Raw genomic sequence first — 20406 nt, 5'->3', positions numbered from 1 at the left:
ATATGTCACTTCGTTCCATTTACACTTACCATTTTTTTTCTCCAGAGTGAAATTCATACAGTGTTTTGCGTTTGCTATAAATACACATCTCAGCTGTATTTCTATCCTTTGTGTCAACATTAAAATTCCCTTGTTCTATGTTTAGCTTGAATAATTACCAAACCATTTGCAATTAGAACTCTAGGATATGACCTCACAGTGATTTATTCCATCGTTTCTTTCTGTATTTAATGCATTTCAGATACTGAAAATACCAAATCTTTGTCCTTTTATTTTGATGTTTATCAGTAATGGAAACATTCCAAAACAATCAGCCAAATACCTATGCTTTGTTCATTTATTGCCTTCTCTGAAGATAAATTGACTGTAGTCAACTCTCTTCAGCATTTTTCTTCACCTAGATATTATTGCCTTGTGCAGCCACCCCAAGGTGACTGTTATCACTTAATTAAATCCTTGCACGCTGGGAAGAAAAAACAACATTGTTCGTTCATAACCCCAAGGAGGTGTGTGGGTTTTTTTTTTTTTTTTTTTTTTTTTCTTTAAGCCACTAAGCTTTTTCCTTGTTTTATTAACTTATTCCTGGCTACAGCAAGACATACTTTGTTGATGAGCAAAAGCCTGTATTAGCTTTTTATTTTCGGGGTAAACTTATCTTTTCTCTGGGAAAAAAAAACTGTGGGCATTACAACAAAGAAGAAAAATGGGATCTCTCCAAACCCTGCAATTCTAGTAAAGGTCTGTGTAAACATCAAGCCAGTAAAGAGAAACAGGGGAGTAGCAGGAAGGAAATGAGAAAATAAAATGCAAACATAAAATTGGAACAAGACAAAAAAATAAGATGACGTGTATATACACAGAGAAACTACTGCAGTGCTAAGGGAAAATTGGCATAAGGAATAGTATTTCTGAGGAGAAAAATATATCAGGGCTCTTTATGGTACTGTCTAGGGCAGCATCTTTTTATTAGCCTCTTGGTTAATGTCCTCTCTCTGTCTATTGATTTTAGACTACATAACACTTGCTTTTACCTTTGCATTTTCTTTTCCATAATGCATAATCCTCCCTGAAAACTGTAAGAGGATATATTGCAGATGAGCCAGTCATTGAATATGTGAGACCTGTGATTTGTTTTTAAGTTGTTTTAAGCAGAGTAGTTCATATGAGAAAGTTCGTCTGAAGTAGTGAGTTGCCAGAATATGTACGATGGTTTGGATACATATTGCTTGTTTCTAGTCCATTAAATGTAGGACCAGAAAATAGGTTTACCTACTCTAAAACTGGGGCTCAAACAACCATATGTATTTGTTCATGATGCTAAATCATTTTGCCACCTGCTGTGTTCAACAAGCATTTACAAATAATAAATGTGATTTGAAGCTGTAGTATTTGCAACAGCAGTTTATGATATAATTTGTATAGAAGCATAATATTTCAGTAAGTGATAAGAAAGAGCTTTTGAAGAGTTGGATAATCATGATTTTTGAAATTAATCAATTATTATTTGTAGACTGTAATTATTGTAGATCAGAGACAGTAGTACAAGTTCATATATGAGACACAAAATATTGATAGATTTGTACAGCTTTGCTCCAAATCCAGTATGTCTGTACATTGTATCAGTAGTTAGTCTATAGAAATTCCCTTTGTGTGATAAAGTTTCACCCTAACTTCTGGGGTTTCTTTTTATTCTGTGCACTTAAATTCTTTTCTGTGGCTTTGCAAATCAAATTTTACAGTGTTTATACAGCTTAAATTTCTATCTTTCTTAGAAATAACAAAAATCTTTCAGTTTACCTTTACAGATTAACAGAAATGCTTTCCAATCTGTGTGCAATGGATTTGCCATCCATATATTTTAACCTATACTCAGGGTTTTTTGTCTAATCTATTTTATCTTCAAAGCCTGTAGACTTATAGCTATCTACACAACTTATTGAATATATTTAAAAGGTAAATGAAGCCTTTTTCATTTGAAATAAAAGCAATATATTGCAAAGTCATCAAATCTTTAAGTTTGGTTTGGTTTCAGATTGCTATTAGAGAGTGGTTTAGGAAACACTAATTCTGCAATGAATTATGTTTTGGTGTCAACAGAGTGAGATCCCTCAGAAGGAAATAATTTTGGCCTGAGTAAGAAATTGTTTTAGGAGTTGTCTGTAGGTAGAATTTTATATGTAAATTTGGGACACGAACTTCAAATAGCTGTTGTATGTACATATTTTCTGTTTCCTTTCCAAAACTGATTTTTTCAGATTCTTTCCTTTCCTTGTTCATTCCCTATTGGAAATTCTAATTCTACATTTGTTGTACTGTATGATTTTTTAATTAGTTTTCCCATTAGTTTGTGGTATCAGTGGGTGGCATAGCAACTTCATTGAAAGACTGGGACATGGCACAGGAAGCCTGTGAGGGAGAACTTGATTCTGACAACGTTTAGGTGTAAACATATTGAAGATATATTGCAGTTTGAAACAAGGATGATTTAAAGTTTCATATGCCATTACTGTCCATCTTTTAGGGGTCAAAAAGTGTTCTGAATTTCTAAGCACCCTAGTGTGTTTATTTTATTTTCCATTAAAATTTTAATTTAGAAATAAACCCAGATTAAGTATAACAGAAAATCTCCTCAAACTGAGTTGTAATCCTGCTAAGGATTGTAACTAGGCTGAAAAAACTGTTTAGGTTTTAAACCCTAGTCAGAACTCAAACAATCTTCTCAGATGTGGAAAACATTTGGTTATATTTCTGTTGCAGTTATCTTGTGTGTGTGTGCTTCTGCTCTTTCCCATCTGGTTTGAAACCAGAGTCAGGGAATGACTGATAAAATACCATTTCTTTTTCACTATAGTGACTGAAAACAGATTGAAGAAATTCAGATATATGTCGGAACTCATTAAAGCATGACCACTTAAATTTATTTATTTTAAGTTGGAGGGGTTGCTGCCAATTAAAATGGCAAATTTACATGCAGAAGTCTATACTGCTTTCTGTGTGGTATGTCAGGCAGCATGTTCACTTGGGCATGGTAGTGGAACAAAATCTGAACTGCAGACATTCACATGGCAGCAGAAAAAACACTGGCAGTGCAGTTTGATAGGAAAAGGGGTAATAGTTTTAAACTAAAAGAAGATAGATTCAGAGTAGATATAAGGAAGAATTTTTTTTATGATAATGAAACACTGGCACAGGTTGCCCAGAGAGGTTGTGGATGCCTCATCCCTGGAAACATTCAAAATCAGGTTGGATGGGGATCTGAGCAATTTGATCTAATTGATGTCCATGTTCATTTCAGGGAGGTTGGAGATGGCCTTTAACAGTCCCTTCCAGCCCAAACCACTCCATGATTCTATTTGATTTTGTCTCAATGAAGTTTATCAGTGATTTAAAGAAAGGGAAAAAGATGGAGAAATGGTAAAGAAAATCAGGAAAACATGGATGTTTATTACTTAGGGTCTAAATGTAGACAGTTCTGAAGATGGTAGACAACTGCAAATATATGGAACTTTGTTGTATTATATGATTTTTCTTTAGTAACTTTAATACTAGTTTGTGATATCAGTGGCTGTCATAGTAGCTTCATTGCAGAATTGGTAAATGGTGCAGGAAACTTCTGAGGGTGAACTTAATTCCAACAATGCTTATCTTGAAATATATGACAACAGAAAGAAGAAAAACATCACAGTGAAAGCAAAAAAGCTGGGATGCTACACTCACACTTTAAACACTGTATATATAAAGCATCATAATAAGAAATTAGAAGTGTTTTCTTTGTTTTCTCTGAGTGATTCTGAATAACAGGAAAATGGTGCTAACATTTGATTTGGCAAGAGGAAGAGTTTTCTTTCATCACTTTCATTTATGAAGGCACTTTTATCACAGTCATATTAGGGAGAGACTAAGCTTCAGGTCTTACAAATTGGAGTGAATCAGATAGTAACAGGGGAGAGCAATCGTGTCAGTACCTACTTGGGACACAAGATACAATATATAGATTGTTGACGTGCAATAAATAGCATGAGGATTGGTGATGTCAAGACTTATTCAGAGTTCTTTAGATAATGCAGTGTTTTGGATTACTGGCACAACAACAGCAACTGTATTTTGCGCTTCCAAGGAAATCTTGAGCACCTTTTGATGAGCAGGTTACTGTACTTTATGCTGCAGCTGATCCAGGGCACTCCTTAAGGGAATAGCATAATAATTTGGTTGTACACTAAAACCCTATATAAAAATACAGATGAACATTTTCTGTCTCTAAAAGGAAAAAAAATATATTATTATTTGAAACCTTGTGTTTCTGGCTTCTGGACAAATCATAACTCACTTACCAGTCCCCACACTAGAGAATAGGATTTTATTATGGAAATACAAACAGACCCTTAATTATCACAGCAGTCAGAGGTGCCACTGTAATATATTAGCTTGTATTTTAAAAAGAATATAAACCTTTTTCATTGGAAGAGTTGCTCTGTGCTGCTGATATGCTTGAATTTATGCAATGAGCTGGTAAACAGCAAAATCCATACTTATCTTTACCAACACAGGCATTAGAGGTGAGCTTAGGGAAAAAAAAAAGAAAAAAAAAAGAAAAAAGCAAAGAGGGAGGGAGGAAGAGAGAAACACAGTATTTCTTCATAGCCTAGGGTGAGATTAGAGACCTGTAGATGGCAAACCTACATACTGTCTTCTCACCCAGTCTCATATTCCAGCTGTGAAACAGAAGTGGAAGGTCAACATAGCAATAGTGTTTTGTAGTGGCAAACTGAGTTGATTTCCTCACATTCATTCAGGACCTGACCTCCAGTTCCCCGAGGATAATTGATTTTCACATAAATGTGCATTTCCCACTTTTGTGTGAAATATATTTTGGAAAGCTCAAACCCTTGCACAAAGTATTGCAACCCAACATAAAGACATCAACTTTACTGTGAAGAATGTAGATATTGTGGATAATTATTTCAGGGGAAGATTTTGAAGTATTTTTATTATTAATGAAGTATCCAGTTTGTTTCAGAAATTTTTTTGTCCCATGTAGTTGCAGTATTTCTGTGTTCCCTGCACAGATAAGTGAATGGAAATCTAAGCTTCTGTGAGAACCACAATAGCACATTATAGTTTTCTGTAGATTTGCATTCTGTCTTCAACTGACTCCTGTGCCTTAAAACAGTGTAAACTGAGTATTTTTCAGTGGTCAGGATATTTGAAAGGTCTGTGTTCCATGATGTCTAATAGAAACTCATAGTCCAGCTTGTAGTGCTGCAAAGGCTGTCAGAGGTCTCATCTCCATTTTAAATCCACTTTCTCTAAACCTGTAGGAATTTCTCCAAGACCTCTGTTAAATCTGGACAGAACTAACCATGGATTTGAATGCTGTTAGTGGGGTAGACAGACAAAGACATGCAGAGAAAAGGAAACAGTCTTCAGAGTTGCAAGAACCACTTCAAAATACAAACTTTAAGGGCTTATAGTTTTATGGGCTTTTTTCTGCTCGCTTTTTTTTCCATGTCTCAATAAACCCAGCTTCTAGTAACTAGCATGTTCTGATTTGTGTCAATCCAGATTCAAGGATTCAAATCACAAGATTAGGGATTCAAAAGACAGAAACAATTCTGGAGGCTTCTAAGTACTGGTTTTTAGTGGAAAAGCAAATGGAAGCTTTAATTTAGCCCACCTATGGATCCTGGAAGACTTCAGAGGGAACATGTGTGTGGAACTGCTCCACACTCCCATAGGTGGAGGAAGAATGGGTATAGCCATTAGTTCAAGGATTAATGACAGCTGGAGAAACTCTTAGCAGATTAGGACCAGATTCTGTCTTCTTTGTGTTATAACATGGAATAAGAGGCTGAAGATAAGAACATGAGTTTTATTTTTTTTTTCCATGTAACTTAAAGGGTTACAGTTAGAAACAGCACTGTATTGGGTAGACTATGGATTTATTCTTAATGTTCTGTGTTCTTATTATATCTGTATTGTATTCCATTGTCTGGAAAGTATTCTCAAGATGTTCTTCTTTCCAGAAGAGTATAAATCAGTACGATATGCTAGTCAAAGAACTCAATTTCTCATTCAAATCTATTTTGGTTGTATGTAGTGCCATATAATAGATTAAATATGCTAAACACAAGCCCCTCATCCTGTTCTTCCTTGAACACAGCATCTCTGCTTCATATGTATGAAATTGTGTGAGGCAAGTGAGAACACATATTCAGGTCTGGGATAGAGGTCGAATTCTAGCAAGCCAATTGTCAGGATCAATCACCACAGCATCTGAGTACCTCTTGAGTGCACAGATGATATTTTAAGAGTGAGATTAACTCTCTATAAAAAATATTTCCCTTTAGTTTTTTCACCTAGGTTTTTGGACAACTGATATTTATCTACCTTTATCTGTTTGTTTTCACATAGTGTCAGGTTGTGTAGGTTGACAATAAAGCTAACCAAACATGCAAATACACAACAAATATAAGATCAATTTGAATTGAGCTTACATAAACTGAAATATTTATATGTAACATATAAGGGCTTCAAAGTTGCAGCCTGGGAAACAGTAACATTCACAAAAATGCTTATTGTTCCCACAATCAGTTTTGCTTCTACTTGTCTAAAGTTTCAGTCAGATCAGGTTCCCACAGTCTCTTGCTGTGTGGTCTGAGGTGCAGGTCTGGGGACTCAAGCTCTCATTCTGCCAGCTCTGTATATCTTAGCTCCTCCTGCTACATCACCTTGCTCTTTCACTTTTGGCACTTATTGAGTAAATGTTATGTAGGTACATGCTTTGTCAAATCCTTTACTCAGGGCAGCACCTCTCAGTGCAGAAAGGCATAGCTGATTGTGATATTTGTACCACCAAAGGGCAGGAACCACTTACATTCAAACACTATGGATTCAAAACAAAGGCAGTCCACAGATGTACACTTAATCCTGACCCGAAGTGATCACTTTCTCAGGGGAAGAGATACATAATGTAATCTCTGTATGACAAGTCTCATCCTAAATAAATAAACCTGATTGCATTACATGGCATGCAGTGATTGGCATCACAATCGCCTGTCCAAAGAGTCTGGAACCAGCACTAGGATCTCTAGAAATCCTAAATAATGAAAGGTTAGGAAATCATTAGAAATCATAAAGATAAAAGTTCAGTGCTTTAATACATGACTTCCCAGGGTGGTTTGAGATTTTGCAGCAATATAGAATGGCCTTTTAGAAAAAAAATAATATTTCTGTCTATGTGGCAGAGATTCCTAAAAGCCATGTCTTGCTTTTGTACTCAAAAAATTGTCAGACTTTTAATCTCAGATTTTTTTCTTGAACATCCATCACTTAGAGGTTTGTCCATCACTTAGAGAATCTTGCTGTGATTCTCAAACTTACCTCTGATACTTGTCAATATATTGTCAGCGAACAGTCCAGGGAATACATCTTAAGAACTCGACTGTCACCTTTAAGTATTTTTCTTGCCTCTAAACTTTTCTCTTCTACACTTTCTACTTTTGCAATTGTTCTGTTCTGGAATAACTTATGCTTTTTTCTAATCAAGTAGTAAAACTGCCACTGCAAGTTTTTGCTGGTTGGATGTATAAACATAATTATTCTGTAAGTCTGTGAAAGATGCATCAAGGGAATCAGTAAAGTTTACTCCTCCTCCTTCATTTCTTGGCTTTGAGCTATAAAGCAGACTTCCTTATTATTGACAAATTTATTTTTTGGCACTCCCTTGTTGTCATAAATTACATCCTGACCACACGAGCAAAGAGCACGAAAATGACAAATTAGGAAGCTGGCATCAAAGTCCGTGCTAACCACATCCTTTGAGTTTGTCCTCTTACCTCATCTTTTTTACTGTAGTTGTTTTGGTGCCAAATGCATGCTGCCTTGTTGCCAAGTATGTGTCATTAATTCCCAAGGATTCTATGGTCATGTAGCCATATAACTGTTATGGTGGACTGTGATTGAAAAAATGGCAGCAGTATGAGAGTTGAAAACTGGGATTTCTGTATGTTTTCTGCTCAGTGGCAAAAAGCTTGTAGCCCAAGGAAGGCTGAAATAATTCCTATGCCTATTTCAAAAATTTTTATTTGGGCTTTTGTTTGGAGGTGGGTTTTTTGTTTTGTTTTGTTTATTTGGAGTTGGCTTGTTTGTTTGTTTGCAAGGGATTAAAAAGATGGAAGAGGACAAATAAGGCTTTTAGAGATTTGTGTAAGTCATTAGATGATCAAACTTCAGTTGCTCATTTTTATTCATGTGTATCAAATATATCCCATGTAAAATCCTATTTCCCAGCACAATACTCTAGTTGTCTTATAGTACTTAATTGTGAAAGCCCAAGGTCAGATTTTCCACCTAAGTAGTTATGCTTTTGCATGTTTGTTGAGGTTGCTGGAGGATATTGCTCTGATATCTTAATAATGAGAGTACAGAAGATGGATATTGAGGCCAGATTTCTATTAGCCATTATTTATGCCTTTTATTTCATTTTAACCCTCCATCCAAAAATGGTTGCCATGTTGAAGTGAAACTTGCTTTTTTTGTTTCCTTCTTTAATAAATCATATTTTTAAGCCATGTTGTGACTCAATAAATAAATAATGGAATTGTATGTATATTATAAGAGAGGGACTATGTTCTTTCATAAATGTAAGTTGCATCCTGTCTTTTAATAAAAGAGTGAAATATTTTTGCTGTTATTGAATTTTGTATGTCTAATTGGTGACTATCTTTGTCCTTAAATAAATGCTCAGTTCCAGTTATAATATCACTATGTTATAAGAGTGAAAAATTCTAACTAAGATGATCTGATTTCCAGGAATAAGTTTAGTATATCAATTAGTCTGTTTTATCAGGGGGAACATTCCCTTCTCCAGCCCCTAACTCCTGATCAGAGCCTGAATGAGAAAAGCATCACAGATGCATGCTGCATTGGACAAAGAACACATGCATGCATTTAAATCATGTATATCTTACTTTTTACTGATGTAATTGTGAAATATGTCCTTTTTGCATTCATAATTAGGGGGTGGAACAGATGGTGAAGGCTTAGTTTAAAATAATCTGTCATTAAAATAACCCAGCCTACTGGTAATTCTTCACTCTAACTGTAGTTTAGGTCAGGGTAACAGGGTTTTTTTAAGCATTGGAATACACTAGAAAGAATTAGGGACTTCATGGATAGTGTGAAATATGAGGATATTCTCCAGAAGGACACCGTAGTAAGAATCCAGTGAATTAAATTTGCCTGTAGTGGGAATATGCAAAAATGGCTGGGACAAAATTCCTCTGACAAATATAAATCCATTTACTATGATGCATTATACATAAGTGCATATTCGGTCAAAGTGGTACACTAGGTTTCATATCCTGAAAGGAAATAACCTCACTATGCTTCAAATACTGTAAAAGGCAGTGAGTATTTTGAGCTAAAAATCTGTGCTTTACATTTTTGTATTATTCTGATGTCAGAGGATATAAATTATAATAATTTGCATTATTGTTCTGGGGTGCTGTAGCTAGTGACTTTTAAATCTGAGTCTCACTTCCTTCGTGTCTACCACATTGACTTGCTCGTATGTGACAAAGAGAAACTTGTATCAGGCGTGCCTGGCTAATTTAGAACAGTTTTCAGAAAAAATAAAACTGTTTCAATAAATCACATACTTGCATGTCTTTAAAGCATTTATTTTAGTGTTCCCTTCAAGATTTCATTCTTTAACAGCTTTGAAGAGAGCATATAGATTTCAGCATGGTATTATGATAAATCTTCTTGAGGAGGGGCAAGCATTAACATTTGTGTCGGTTCTTTTTCATCTTAATCCAACCTTGGTTAATAATCAGAAAATTCTACATAGTGGGTAAGAAGATGTAATTAACCCTTTGACCCCAGAATCTTAATTGGCGCCTGTTGAAAACAGTGGGGCAGTTAAAAAAAAATAAATTAAAAAGTAGCCTGTGGTGATTGAAACAGCATAATACATAATGGTTTTCTGAAATCAAAAGTAATAGAGAGCTTCAGCTTTAATCACATTTTGCATAAAGCCAGTAAGTGTAGTTTTAAACAAGAAGTTGCCAGTCTACCTTAAATTGGATTGTGCTCAAAATTGGCATTTGAGGTCACCCTGACCCTTTCTCAGCTGCCACACTAGATGAGATAGTTGACTGTCATAAACCTACAGTCAACTTCATTTACTTTATAATATAAAAGAGAGAAATTAAGTCAAGAAAATTTTCCTTGTATTCATGGTCTTTCCTTCTGTGAAAATAGGACATTAAGAAAACACAGTTACCTTTTCAGACCCTATTTTTATATTATAGTTAATTCTGGAATGTCCAAAACAGAAAACCTTCTGCCTGTGAACTACACTGAAACTCTTCAGAAATTCTGGCTGGAAAGCACTGTGGTGCTCCTTTCAAAAGTGATATTTAAAAGCTGACTCAATCCACTACTCTTCTTCCATTTATTTTGTCCTTAGTTATACGTAAGTAATATGAATAATACTTCCAGATATTTCTCATTAAAACAAAATTGTTTGTGAATATGTAGTATACAGTGGCATCACATACACTTCTCCAGTATATAACATAACCTGTGTTATGTTGCCTTGCACCTTCTCTGATGTCTGCTGCTCTCTTGGCATGCACAAAGGACGTACGCTTTATGAAAAATTGAAAAATTTCAACACGCATTACTTAAATAATAAATATTCATAAATAATACCTATGAATAACGAATGAGGCAGTCCTTCAGAACTACTGTTTGACCTGTAAAGGGAACAACAACATTGTCACAAAAGTGGTCTGTCTCAACCCTTTCATACTGGTGGGAGGAACTGCCTTGCATTGGAAGATGGCTATTTCTCCTCCCATTTTTATTGTCATTTTTCTTGGGTATTGGATTCTGAGCTTAGTACTTGGGGCTTTTGTTCTAAGGTCTTTGTATTTTGGGCATGGTAGGAGTTAGGTGTCAGTTAGCTGTTAGTCGGTGGCTCTTTCAAAATACAATTAAATAAACTTCCTCATTTTGTTCTACTGAACAAAATGCTGAATTTGGTCAGTAGTTGCACATAAGCATAGCTTCAGAGTGATGGAAAAAGAAATGGAGAAAGAAGGACCATGACTCATTAGTCTCAGCTGGCTTAATGAACAAATGTTATGGCACAGGAAGTGACTAATCACGTCCAAAGGTGTTGGTTTGCTGCACTGGCCCTGCCAGTCCTTCAGTGGTGCCTCCTCAGTTACCTAACTTGTAAAACTTAGGGGCAAAAGTAAGGAATGTTCTTCCAGAAAGAAAGAGAAAAAAAAAAGACTAAACTAATAAAGCTAATAAAGTAAAGCTATTTAAAGGAAAGGAGAGAATCAGAGTTAATGGCAAGGAAAAGTAGCAAGTGCTTAAGATGACTAACACTTCTCATTTCAACATCCTTCCAGCTGCTGATGACTTTCAAACTTTAGCTGTGGAGGCTGAAATTTCTTTGAACTATGTCAGCTAGAGATAGCTTGTTTGTTTATATTTTTTCCACCAAAACTGGTTTCAGCCAATTTCAAAACTACACTGAGCTTAATCAGTACTCAAAGCTTTCTTCAAACTTGTTTCATTAAGCCTAAATTCCTAAATAAGATGATGTGTATAAAAGAAGCAGAAAATACATCAATGACTCAGAGAATTATTTTTTCTGGTTCTTACAAAACTTTGTCTAGATATGCCAGATAATTACACACTAATACAGTGTGCTAAGCAGACCAGATCACAAATGTGCTTAAACTGTATGTCATTCTCTCACGTAACAGAGCAAAGGAGACACAGAAAAAGCTATATAAAAAACCTGACATGATGGAAGTTGTTTTTATATGATACACAAATAACCTATGAAACATTTTTTCTCAAGAAAGGAAGATATCACAATCATGCCAACTACTAAGAAGGGGTTAGTAAGAAACTCTGGTAGACTTGTCATTGCCAGTGTGGCTATTCCACTGTCCTGAAGCATCTCTGTACATCCTGTCAGAGCCAGGGAAACTGACTGCTGCAGATAGGCCTTTAGTCTGAGTCAGTGTGACAATTTCTTCTTGTTGGTAGAGAATGGAATTTTGTATAGGTGGCCAGGGAAACAGTTTCATGGTTCTCAGCTCAACAGAGGCTTAAAGTTTCCTCAAAGGAACATGGGACAGAGAATCAGGAGCACTTTAACTAAGACCTTTAAAGATTTGCTTTTCTGAATAAGAGATTGTACATAGTGAGAGAGATCAGATGTGCAAAGGTTTTGATTGTCCTGGTATTGATCTAAGTTTGAACTTCACTGTTCCAAATTTTCCACCTGTTATTGATGTTAAAAATTCAAGGAAGTGATGTTAATAATTTGAGAAAGAAATTATGATGATTTATAAGAGGCCATAAATTACTTGCATAATATAAATGTTTTTACATGAAGGAGATCCATGCAGATTTACATTTTTATTAATTCATAAATATAAATTAGAGTCTTTTTTAATGCAGTGTCTTTAGTGAGGGTTTGTTTTCCAATATGCAGTCTATTATTTTTAGAAAACTCAGATTTTGCACTAATTCCAGCACCTACTACATCAGAGGGGGGTGAACTTTTGCCAAAGACAGCTTTTGACTAGCAGCCTGTTAGAAATTAGTCAAGAAGCAGAAGAATAAAAATATTAAAATCCATCAGAAATCACTGTGTTGTATTTGCAAAGGAGTGATTACATGATTTTGTCATCACGTATCTCCATCAAATTTATGTGCTTTTTCCTTCCAAAACAAGGTTAATCTTTCAAATGCTACAGTTAATTTTTCCTTTACATGTTCTTTTTCACAAGGAGATATTTGGGATGGGATTTTGGGGATTTTTCCTTGTTCCTCCCAACTGTTTCATACTTTCTGAGCTGTTTAGCACTTCTAATTTCTAGAGTGTTGTAGTTTTACTTTTGCAATAGTCTATGATTTTTTGCCAAATATCATCCTCATAAAAAGCAGAAAGGTAAAGACATGGATGGTGTATAAAGGTAGTTTCTTCCTAGTGTAGATTTACTCTTATTCCTAGAAGTATACTCCCTTCTGGAGTGATTTACCATGTGTCAGTTTAGAATGTAGTCCTCTGTTTATTAATTTCACTCATGTTTCAAAAGGTATGCATTAATTGCTTTTGTAATTGTATTTTGATTTTTGCAGTTGCAATGGAAACCACATCCAAAGACTTGAACCTGTCAAAGAAAAATCAGATATAGACTTTTACACCAAAAGGATGAAATTCATAGCATTTCTAGAGACCTAAGCTGTAAACACATTTGACAGTAATCTGCTGATTGGCTTTGTTGTCTCACAAAAGGAAAATGGTGTGCGTGCATGTGTGTGCATGTGTGTGTAATCCTCAATTAATTTACAAATTATTGAGGTCCACAGTGATTTGAGTGATGGCAGGGTTTTCATTTTCTCCTTTTGAATTTTGGAAATGGAAATTCTCTGCTTTGATTCTGAGCAATGGGGGGTGATTTTTTCTATATATGCTGCTCAATTGGAAGGTTATTTGTTTTCCTTATTTATTTCTTCATGAAAGAAATTATTTTTTTATATTTCTTCTATCAAGAAAATTAGATAAATTTTATACAGTATATGGCAGATATAAGCATGGCAGTAAAATAACTTAGTAATATACTCATCAACTTAGATGTAGTAATATACTCATATTTTGTTTATTAATGTGTAGACAGAATACAAAGAAATTGTCTTATGAGTTCAAATTAAAAACACTCTCACAAAAGTCAGAATATTTTCCTCAGTTTATTCTGTGATGCCTTTGTTTGAATCTATTTTTATTTGTAGTTTGTAATTCTTTATCAATCTATTCACTTATTTTTTTCCTCTTATTCTGTAGTCCCTGGATGGATTTGTATTTGCACTAAATCAAGAAGGAAAATTTTTGTACATTTCAGAAACTGTCTCCATCTATTTAGGCCTGTCCCAAGTAAGTACATGCTTTCAATTCTAGAACATAACTTACCTGCTTTCAATTTTAGAACATAACTGTGTATGATGCATTCTTCTGTTTATTGTTATTAAGGAAATAATAATTTGGTTCCTGTGTTTTCCATGGATTATTGAATTAGCTGTTTAAAGTTGCATCCTGTTCATCCTGAGACACAGCTGAAAAACGTGTCTATAGTACTGGATGCTGAGATGCGTAAGAAAACTTTTTGCCACAAAGGATCATTATTAATTTATTGAGAACAAATGAAGTTTCTTTTCTCAGTTGTTTTGAACTTTAAACCTCTATACCTGCTAGGAAAGGGACACTCTAATAGTACTTCCCTTGTGTCCTATTACTGGATGTTTATGGAGTACCCTGCATTATCCAGGGAGCTGACACGATGACAGGGAGTCATTTGGAGTCAAGAAATGCTGAAAGAGGCCATTAAAATGTCTTGCAGGGAGGGTTCCAACAAGGACACATTTTGATGCTTTCACCAGTGCTCACTAATGTGAAAAGATGAATTTATAAAATATAGTAATTTGGGGGTTTTTAGTTTGAGATTATTTTTTTTCCATTTAATTGCTGACAACTGTTTTTCAAAGATTAAAAGGCAGGGCAGAAGTGGAGCACAAGTTAGTTGTTAATAGTTATTCCTAATCCTGCAGCATTCAGAAATGTTTAGGCAAGATAGATTCTTTCTGCTTTCACTTAGAAATGAAGCAGAAATATTTTGCATGATGATTTTCAGAGAGTGACCATCTACTTCTACTGCAGTCACCCTGAGGAGGAAAAGAAAAACTGAAATAATACTTATTTCAGCTACTTTAAATTGGGACCTCACAGCTATGAGGAATCAACTATTTGCATAGGCTACTTACTGTCCATTTTTCTGTACCCCACCAACAATTAAATGGGAAGATTTAATATTTGGTGACAAAAAAAAAAGACTCATTTTAAATAGTATCAGGTGAGAATATGAATAGGGACTCACTAAGTCCTCAAAGGACATGCAAGCAATTGGCTGTAGTAAGTTCAGTAATTGTTATTTTGTGCTGGCTTTGGCAAACCCAATGATAGAAATGGAAACAAGAGCTGTTTCTAGCTCATATCACTATTCTTGTCTCTCATTAAAGTCCCTCGTTTTGTAATAGACTTTAATCCCTGACTTAATCTGTTTGGGAGTTAGTAGCAAGAATCTCACATTTTGAAATTGGTGCACCACCATGTTGCTAATACAGTAAAGAATTGGAACTTTAATGTTTATTATTGTCTTATGTTCATATTAATCTAGTTTATGCATAGTATCCAACAAAGTCTAATAAGCCAGTAAAGAAGAAGGATGGATAATTAGTTTAAGCAGGTAAATGCTAATTAGGAAACTCCTGAAAGGCATCCATTATACACTAGCTTAAAACAAATTTTACAGCCCTGGTTAGTGGTGTAATCCAAATTCTGTCAAGGCAACTGCATTTTCTGTAATTGAGATGTGTATGTTTGCTTTGCATAACAGATGGCTCTGTATGCTTAGACTGATAGCTAGGAAAATAATAATTGCATTATTCTGGCCAAAAGAATATTAGCTCTTGGGTTTTGGCCATTTCAGTCAGTCCTCCTGCCAGCACAGCATATGCACATATATGGATTGGATTTTCAAGGAAATTGATGCATCTGGAATAGTGTGGCCATCTGAAATATCATCTGTTCAAGAAAAATTTGGCTTTAACCCTATGTTAGTCTCCTGTTAAAAGCATTTTCTGCCACTGTCTTTCAAACTATAGAGTTGATAAATCTCTCCTTACTCTGAACTCACATCATGTTGTTAAGACTTTACACTCCATCTTGATCCATATACATTTCAAGAAAGGGTTCAGATAAATGAAGCAATTTTCTTTGCATGTTAGAGTATTGGAAATATCAGGGCAAATATTTCCATGTGTTCACCACTGAAAGTACTGATGGAAAAACTACCAAAAATCAGAACCAGTACTGTGATTTTTTTATAGAATAATAAGTTAAACTTACTGAGATTTACTAAAATGCCTGAGTTTTTTGCTTTTCTTCTCTTCTGTCTTTATGGAGACATTTTGTATTTCTAAGACCTACAGTATTTATATATTTTTGATATATTGTTCTCTTGGTACAGCATTATATTGCTAGTCTCTTAATAATTTTAAAAGAAGTGCTGTAGCTACATCCTACTAAATCACTAGCCAAAGCTTATTTGTTGCTAAAAATATTAGCAAGTCTATCCCTAGAACCAAATCTCAAATGTAAATGGAAATGCTACAGTTTTCACCATACCAAACTTAAAATTCTTGTGAATTCTGGATGTCTGGGTTGGTGCTATGTGATACATGTGGTTTTGTATTTCTCGCACTGCAAGTAAACATTGATATACCTTATGCTGATACTCCACAACTTTATATTTATATAGAACCTCCAGGCAGTGTTGCACTTAAAGGCATTATGATGTACATTATTATTTGAAATAGCTTCATTAATGCTGCCTTTGTAGTCTTACTTTCTAGTCAAAATATTTCTCTAAGACTGCATCTTTGTGTGGTGCTGTTTTGTTTTTTTTGTTTGTTTGGGTTTTTTATTTGGTTTTTTTGTTTGTTTGTTTTGGTCTGTTTTTTTGGGGGGGTTTTGGGGTTTTGTTTTGTTTTGTTTTGTTTGTTTGTTTTAGTTTTTATTTTTTAACTAGCATGCGTGGAAATAATGTAAATTATATTTTGTATTTGAAAAGCAAAATCTCATGTCTCCTAGATAAAGGAAAATAGTTCTTGTATTGAATCTCAGCAGGTGACAACAGTTATGGTAGTCAATTTTACTCTTTTCTGAACATTTAGAGCCAGTGGTGCAAAACAAATGGATGCCAATGTTCTAAGATAGCTGCAGGACTAATAGTAAACAAATCTGATAAAACAATATCTTGGAAGGTAGCCTGAAAATTATGATAATAAAGTTACCCCTGGCAAAAGTAACAGTATATTTGAACAGTAAACAAAAATTGCAATAAATACCCTTTTGACATTACAATGAATATAACTTATATGTAGACACCCATCAACATATATATTTTGAATCATTTGTTTGCATAATTTATCTTCACGCTAATTCTAACCAAGAATTTTAAGCTAATTTGGCAGATATATATTTCAGACTGCACTGTGGAATTACAATCTGATCAGTTTCAGAGAACAGAGTTACATTTCAAAGTTTAGGAAATGAGAGTTAGCTGAATATAATAAGTGAGAGAAGGTAAAGAGTCAAAGCAAGAGAAATGGATCAACAATCTCCCAGTTAAAGAATCTATGTATATTGGCTTTAGACTATGTAATAGTTGTATTGTAATAGTTCAGTTATACTTGAGGCAAGCTGAAATAGGTGAACATACTTTTCAGTTCTTTTATGGACTGTAGTATTTGTTGAAAGACCCAGAAATGTCTAGAAATGTGTAGTGTGGCCAGGATTTCTTCTTTGGGTTGGACAACATGATCTGTGGTGGTTTAGCCAATAAAAACATCTTTTTACAGTGGATCTCTGTAGTGATGTAAAAATGTTTTTTCTTCATATATATCTAGTCCCATGCATTTTCCAAGTCAGTAGGTAATTTTTGATATCAGGGTAACTTCCATGTTTGAAACACTCAGTCCCTGATGTTCTTTTAGAAATGGGATGAGATTTCAACAGAAAATGGCTAACCACTGAAGAGACATTCAAACCACTCCTTCCAGCACTTAGAAGTCAGTGTGAGTGCTTCCCTAACAGATTTCAATTCTCTTGAAAAGTGTCTGTGTTTGAGGCTTGGACCAAACACATGATGAAACATACATAGTAACAAAAAGGGAGAAAAGTCTATCCAGAAACAGATAGAATAAAAATGTGTTATCCAGAAAAGATAAAATTACCTGACGTATGCTGTTTCAGTTTCAGTAAAAAAAGTTATGAGCTAATAATCTGGCTAGGATGCTTCTGCATTCAGGAAACAAGTTCTTAATAATCTCTTACAATAGTTGTACTCAGCAAGGATGGTATGTATTGTTTCCTGCCTGTGAGGTCCACGTCTTAAAGTAAAATATTTCCTACCTTTGCTCCACCTTGCCCAGGACACAGAGCAGATTGGCCTGTTGAAAAGAGAGCTCACTAAAAATGAACAGTGCAGCTGCTGGTGTAATAAGAGATAGATAATAGAGATGAAAAATAAAGAAAACAAGAATAAAATTTTGAGAATGTATACATTTGAAAATAAAGCAGGCAAAACCAACAAGTATATTACATGTTTACTCTGTTACCAGTAGCATAACATATTTCCTTATTTTGGCTTTCTGTACATTTGTTCTATGAAATGGCAAATAAAATTATAGCTACAGCACACAAGTACAAGGTCAAATAAATGACAGTACTCATTCTATTTGTGAAGCTATTCTGAAAAGGAACCATGGTGCCAAATGTGGTTTATTTGAATAATAAAGAAGAATTAGATTCCCCTGATAACTTGGCTGAGGGCCAATAAATCACTGGAGGTTAAGAATGCTTTGCAACTGCCATGTATTCCTTTTGCTTTTACGAAGCACAAACCTCAACAACTATGCTCTACCTGTTTTTCAATGCAAATCAAGTTGAGGTTAGTAGATGGTTAAAGGATTGCTTTTGTGCTCTGTTTGCTTAAAAAATAATATAAAGCAATCTTGACACTTGCATTGATTCTGTAAATTGTGTCTTATTCTCCTCTTATTTGATTAACAAAATGATAATAATAATAATAATAATAATAATAATAATAATAATGCAGAAATAATTAAAAATCCAGAACTTGAAATTTTTTTAAGCAAAACTAGACAATAACCAATTGTCACCTTACTCTTTTTTTGTGATGTTGTCATTGTTTTAGTGTTCTGAATTTAAATACTTCTACATAAAATGATCACTTGTACTCATACAGTAAATTGGTACACTAGCACTGATAATTTTTTAAGTTTTTCCCCTTTAAAAAGAGCAAATAAAAGCCTGGGAAATTCTGTGTTGATCATGTGGGGCTTTAAATATCTTTTCCCTTAATATTCAGTGTAAGAATATTAATTTACTGTTGTATTTTATACTAAAAGAAGTGAACAAGGGAGGAGTTCTATTGAAATAGAGCAGCTTTGAGGATTTTGAGAGCAGTAAGAAAATATAAGTATCAAAATAATTCAGAAACAGTACAAGGCACAGTGGCACATTATCAATTTACAACATTTAAATTGATAAATGCTTGGTGGTGAAGGCCTACAAGGGCACTTTGAAAAGCAAATAGCGACCTGCTGAAGAAATTGATTTTTCCCCCCCGAAAATGACTGCATGATGCATCATTTGACTGCATGCTGTCCAAGTGCTTGACAGAGATAATCTCAGCAATCCCACGGGTGACCTTATCGTTCTCACCAGGGCAACTTTGTCTAGGTTCTGACTTTGTGCATGTCAAGGTTTCTTCAGGCAGGATCCTTAGGGGGAAAAAGTTCCTCTGTTCGATCCAGATATTGAACCACTCTTGAAGGCACTCCCCCACCCCCAAAAAGGCAAGCTTGTTTCTTTTCTTCATAATTATGAATGAACTGAACGAGGGAAAATATCTATAGACACAGTATCTTTGCTGAGGACCTTATTGCCTTCTCAGTGTAGCTTAGCTTAGCTCTTAAAGGAGAAAGGATACCTGCCATTAGAGGTTATCAGATACAGCTGAAAGATTCCAAAATATATGGCACTCTTCTACATAGCAGAAACATCCCACCTGCTTTCTTTTATCGCACTCACTGTTCACAGCTTTATTTTTGCCATCCTCACAGTATTTAATATCGGCATCTAATCATTTTTTCTCTATGTTGTTTTTTTGTTTGTTTTTTTAATCCCTATCTCAACCCAATAACTTTAAAGACAACTCAAGTGCAAATGACAACCTGACAGAAGTCCTGAGCATCAACATCAATATGCATAATTTTGCATAGACCTTCACTGTATGGTCATGAAGAGGTCCAAAACACTTAGGCTATTTCATCTGGTTATTAATAAACAGGTTTTGTCTTGCACAGAGAAAAATATTGCCCAAATCATGATGAGTAACAGCATTTTAAAATTTGCAGGATTTTTTTAAAGTGCTTTACGTAATGAACAAACTATTCCTCATGTGCAGTTAGTAAGTGTTAATTATAATTACTGACTAGGAATCTGTTGAAAGCAGAAAATGTTATGCTCTGTTTGGTACCCCAAAGCTGCTCTACCCACTGCCTTTGACACCCACAGTTCACCGTATTCAACCTCTTTTACCTCCTTCTTTCATCCACAACATTAATTCTGAGTGAACAAGACGTGCTTCCCTGCTTTTGACAAGATTTGCTGCAGTCTCATGCGACAAAAACCCAACACTCATTCCAGATTCAGAAAGTAGGATTTAT

General features: G+C 34.8%; 1 protein-coding gene across 4 annotated transcripts in view; it reads left to right on the top strand.

Annotated features, from left to right (window-relative positions):
- NPAS3 (neuronal PAS domain protein 3) overlaps positions 1-20406 on the top strand; it is a 588970-nt gene that overhangs the window by 396606 nt on the left and 171958 nt on the right. For all 4 annotated transcript variants that reach the window (XM_021542665.3, XM_021542664.3, XM_077784039.1 and 1 more), the window contains one exon: positions 13880-13969. In XM_021542665.3, coding sequence (XP_021398340.3) covers positions 13880-13969 — 90 coding nt within the window. The remainder of the gene's footprint in view (positions 1-13879; positions 13970-20406) is intronic.

This window comes from Lonchura striata, chromosome 6, assembly GCF_046129695.1.
Source record: "Lonchura striata isolate bLonStr1 chromosome 6, bLonStr1.mat, whole genome shotgun sequence".
NCBI lineage: Eukaryota > Metazoa > Chordata > Aves > Passeriformes > Estrildidae > Lonchura > Lonchura striata.
This window is presented reverse-complemented; position numbering and strand designations above follow the sequence as displayed.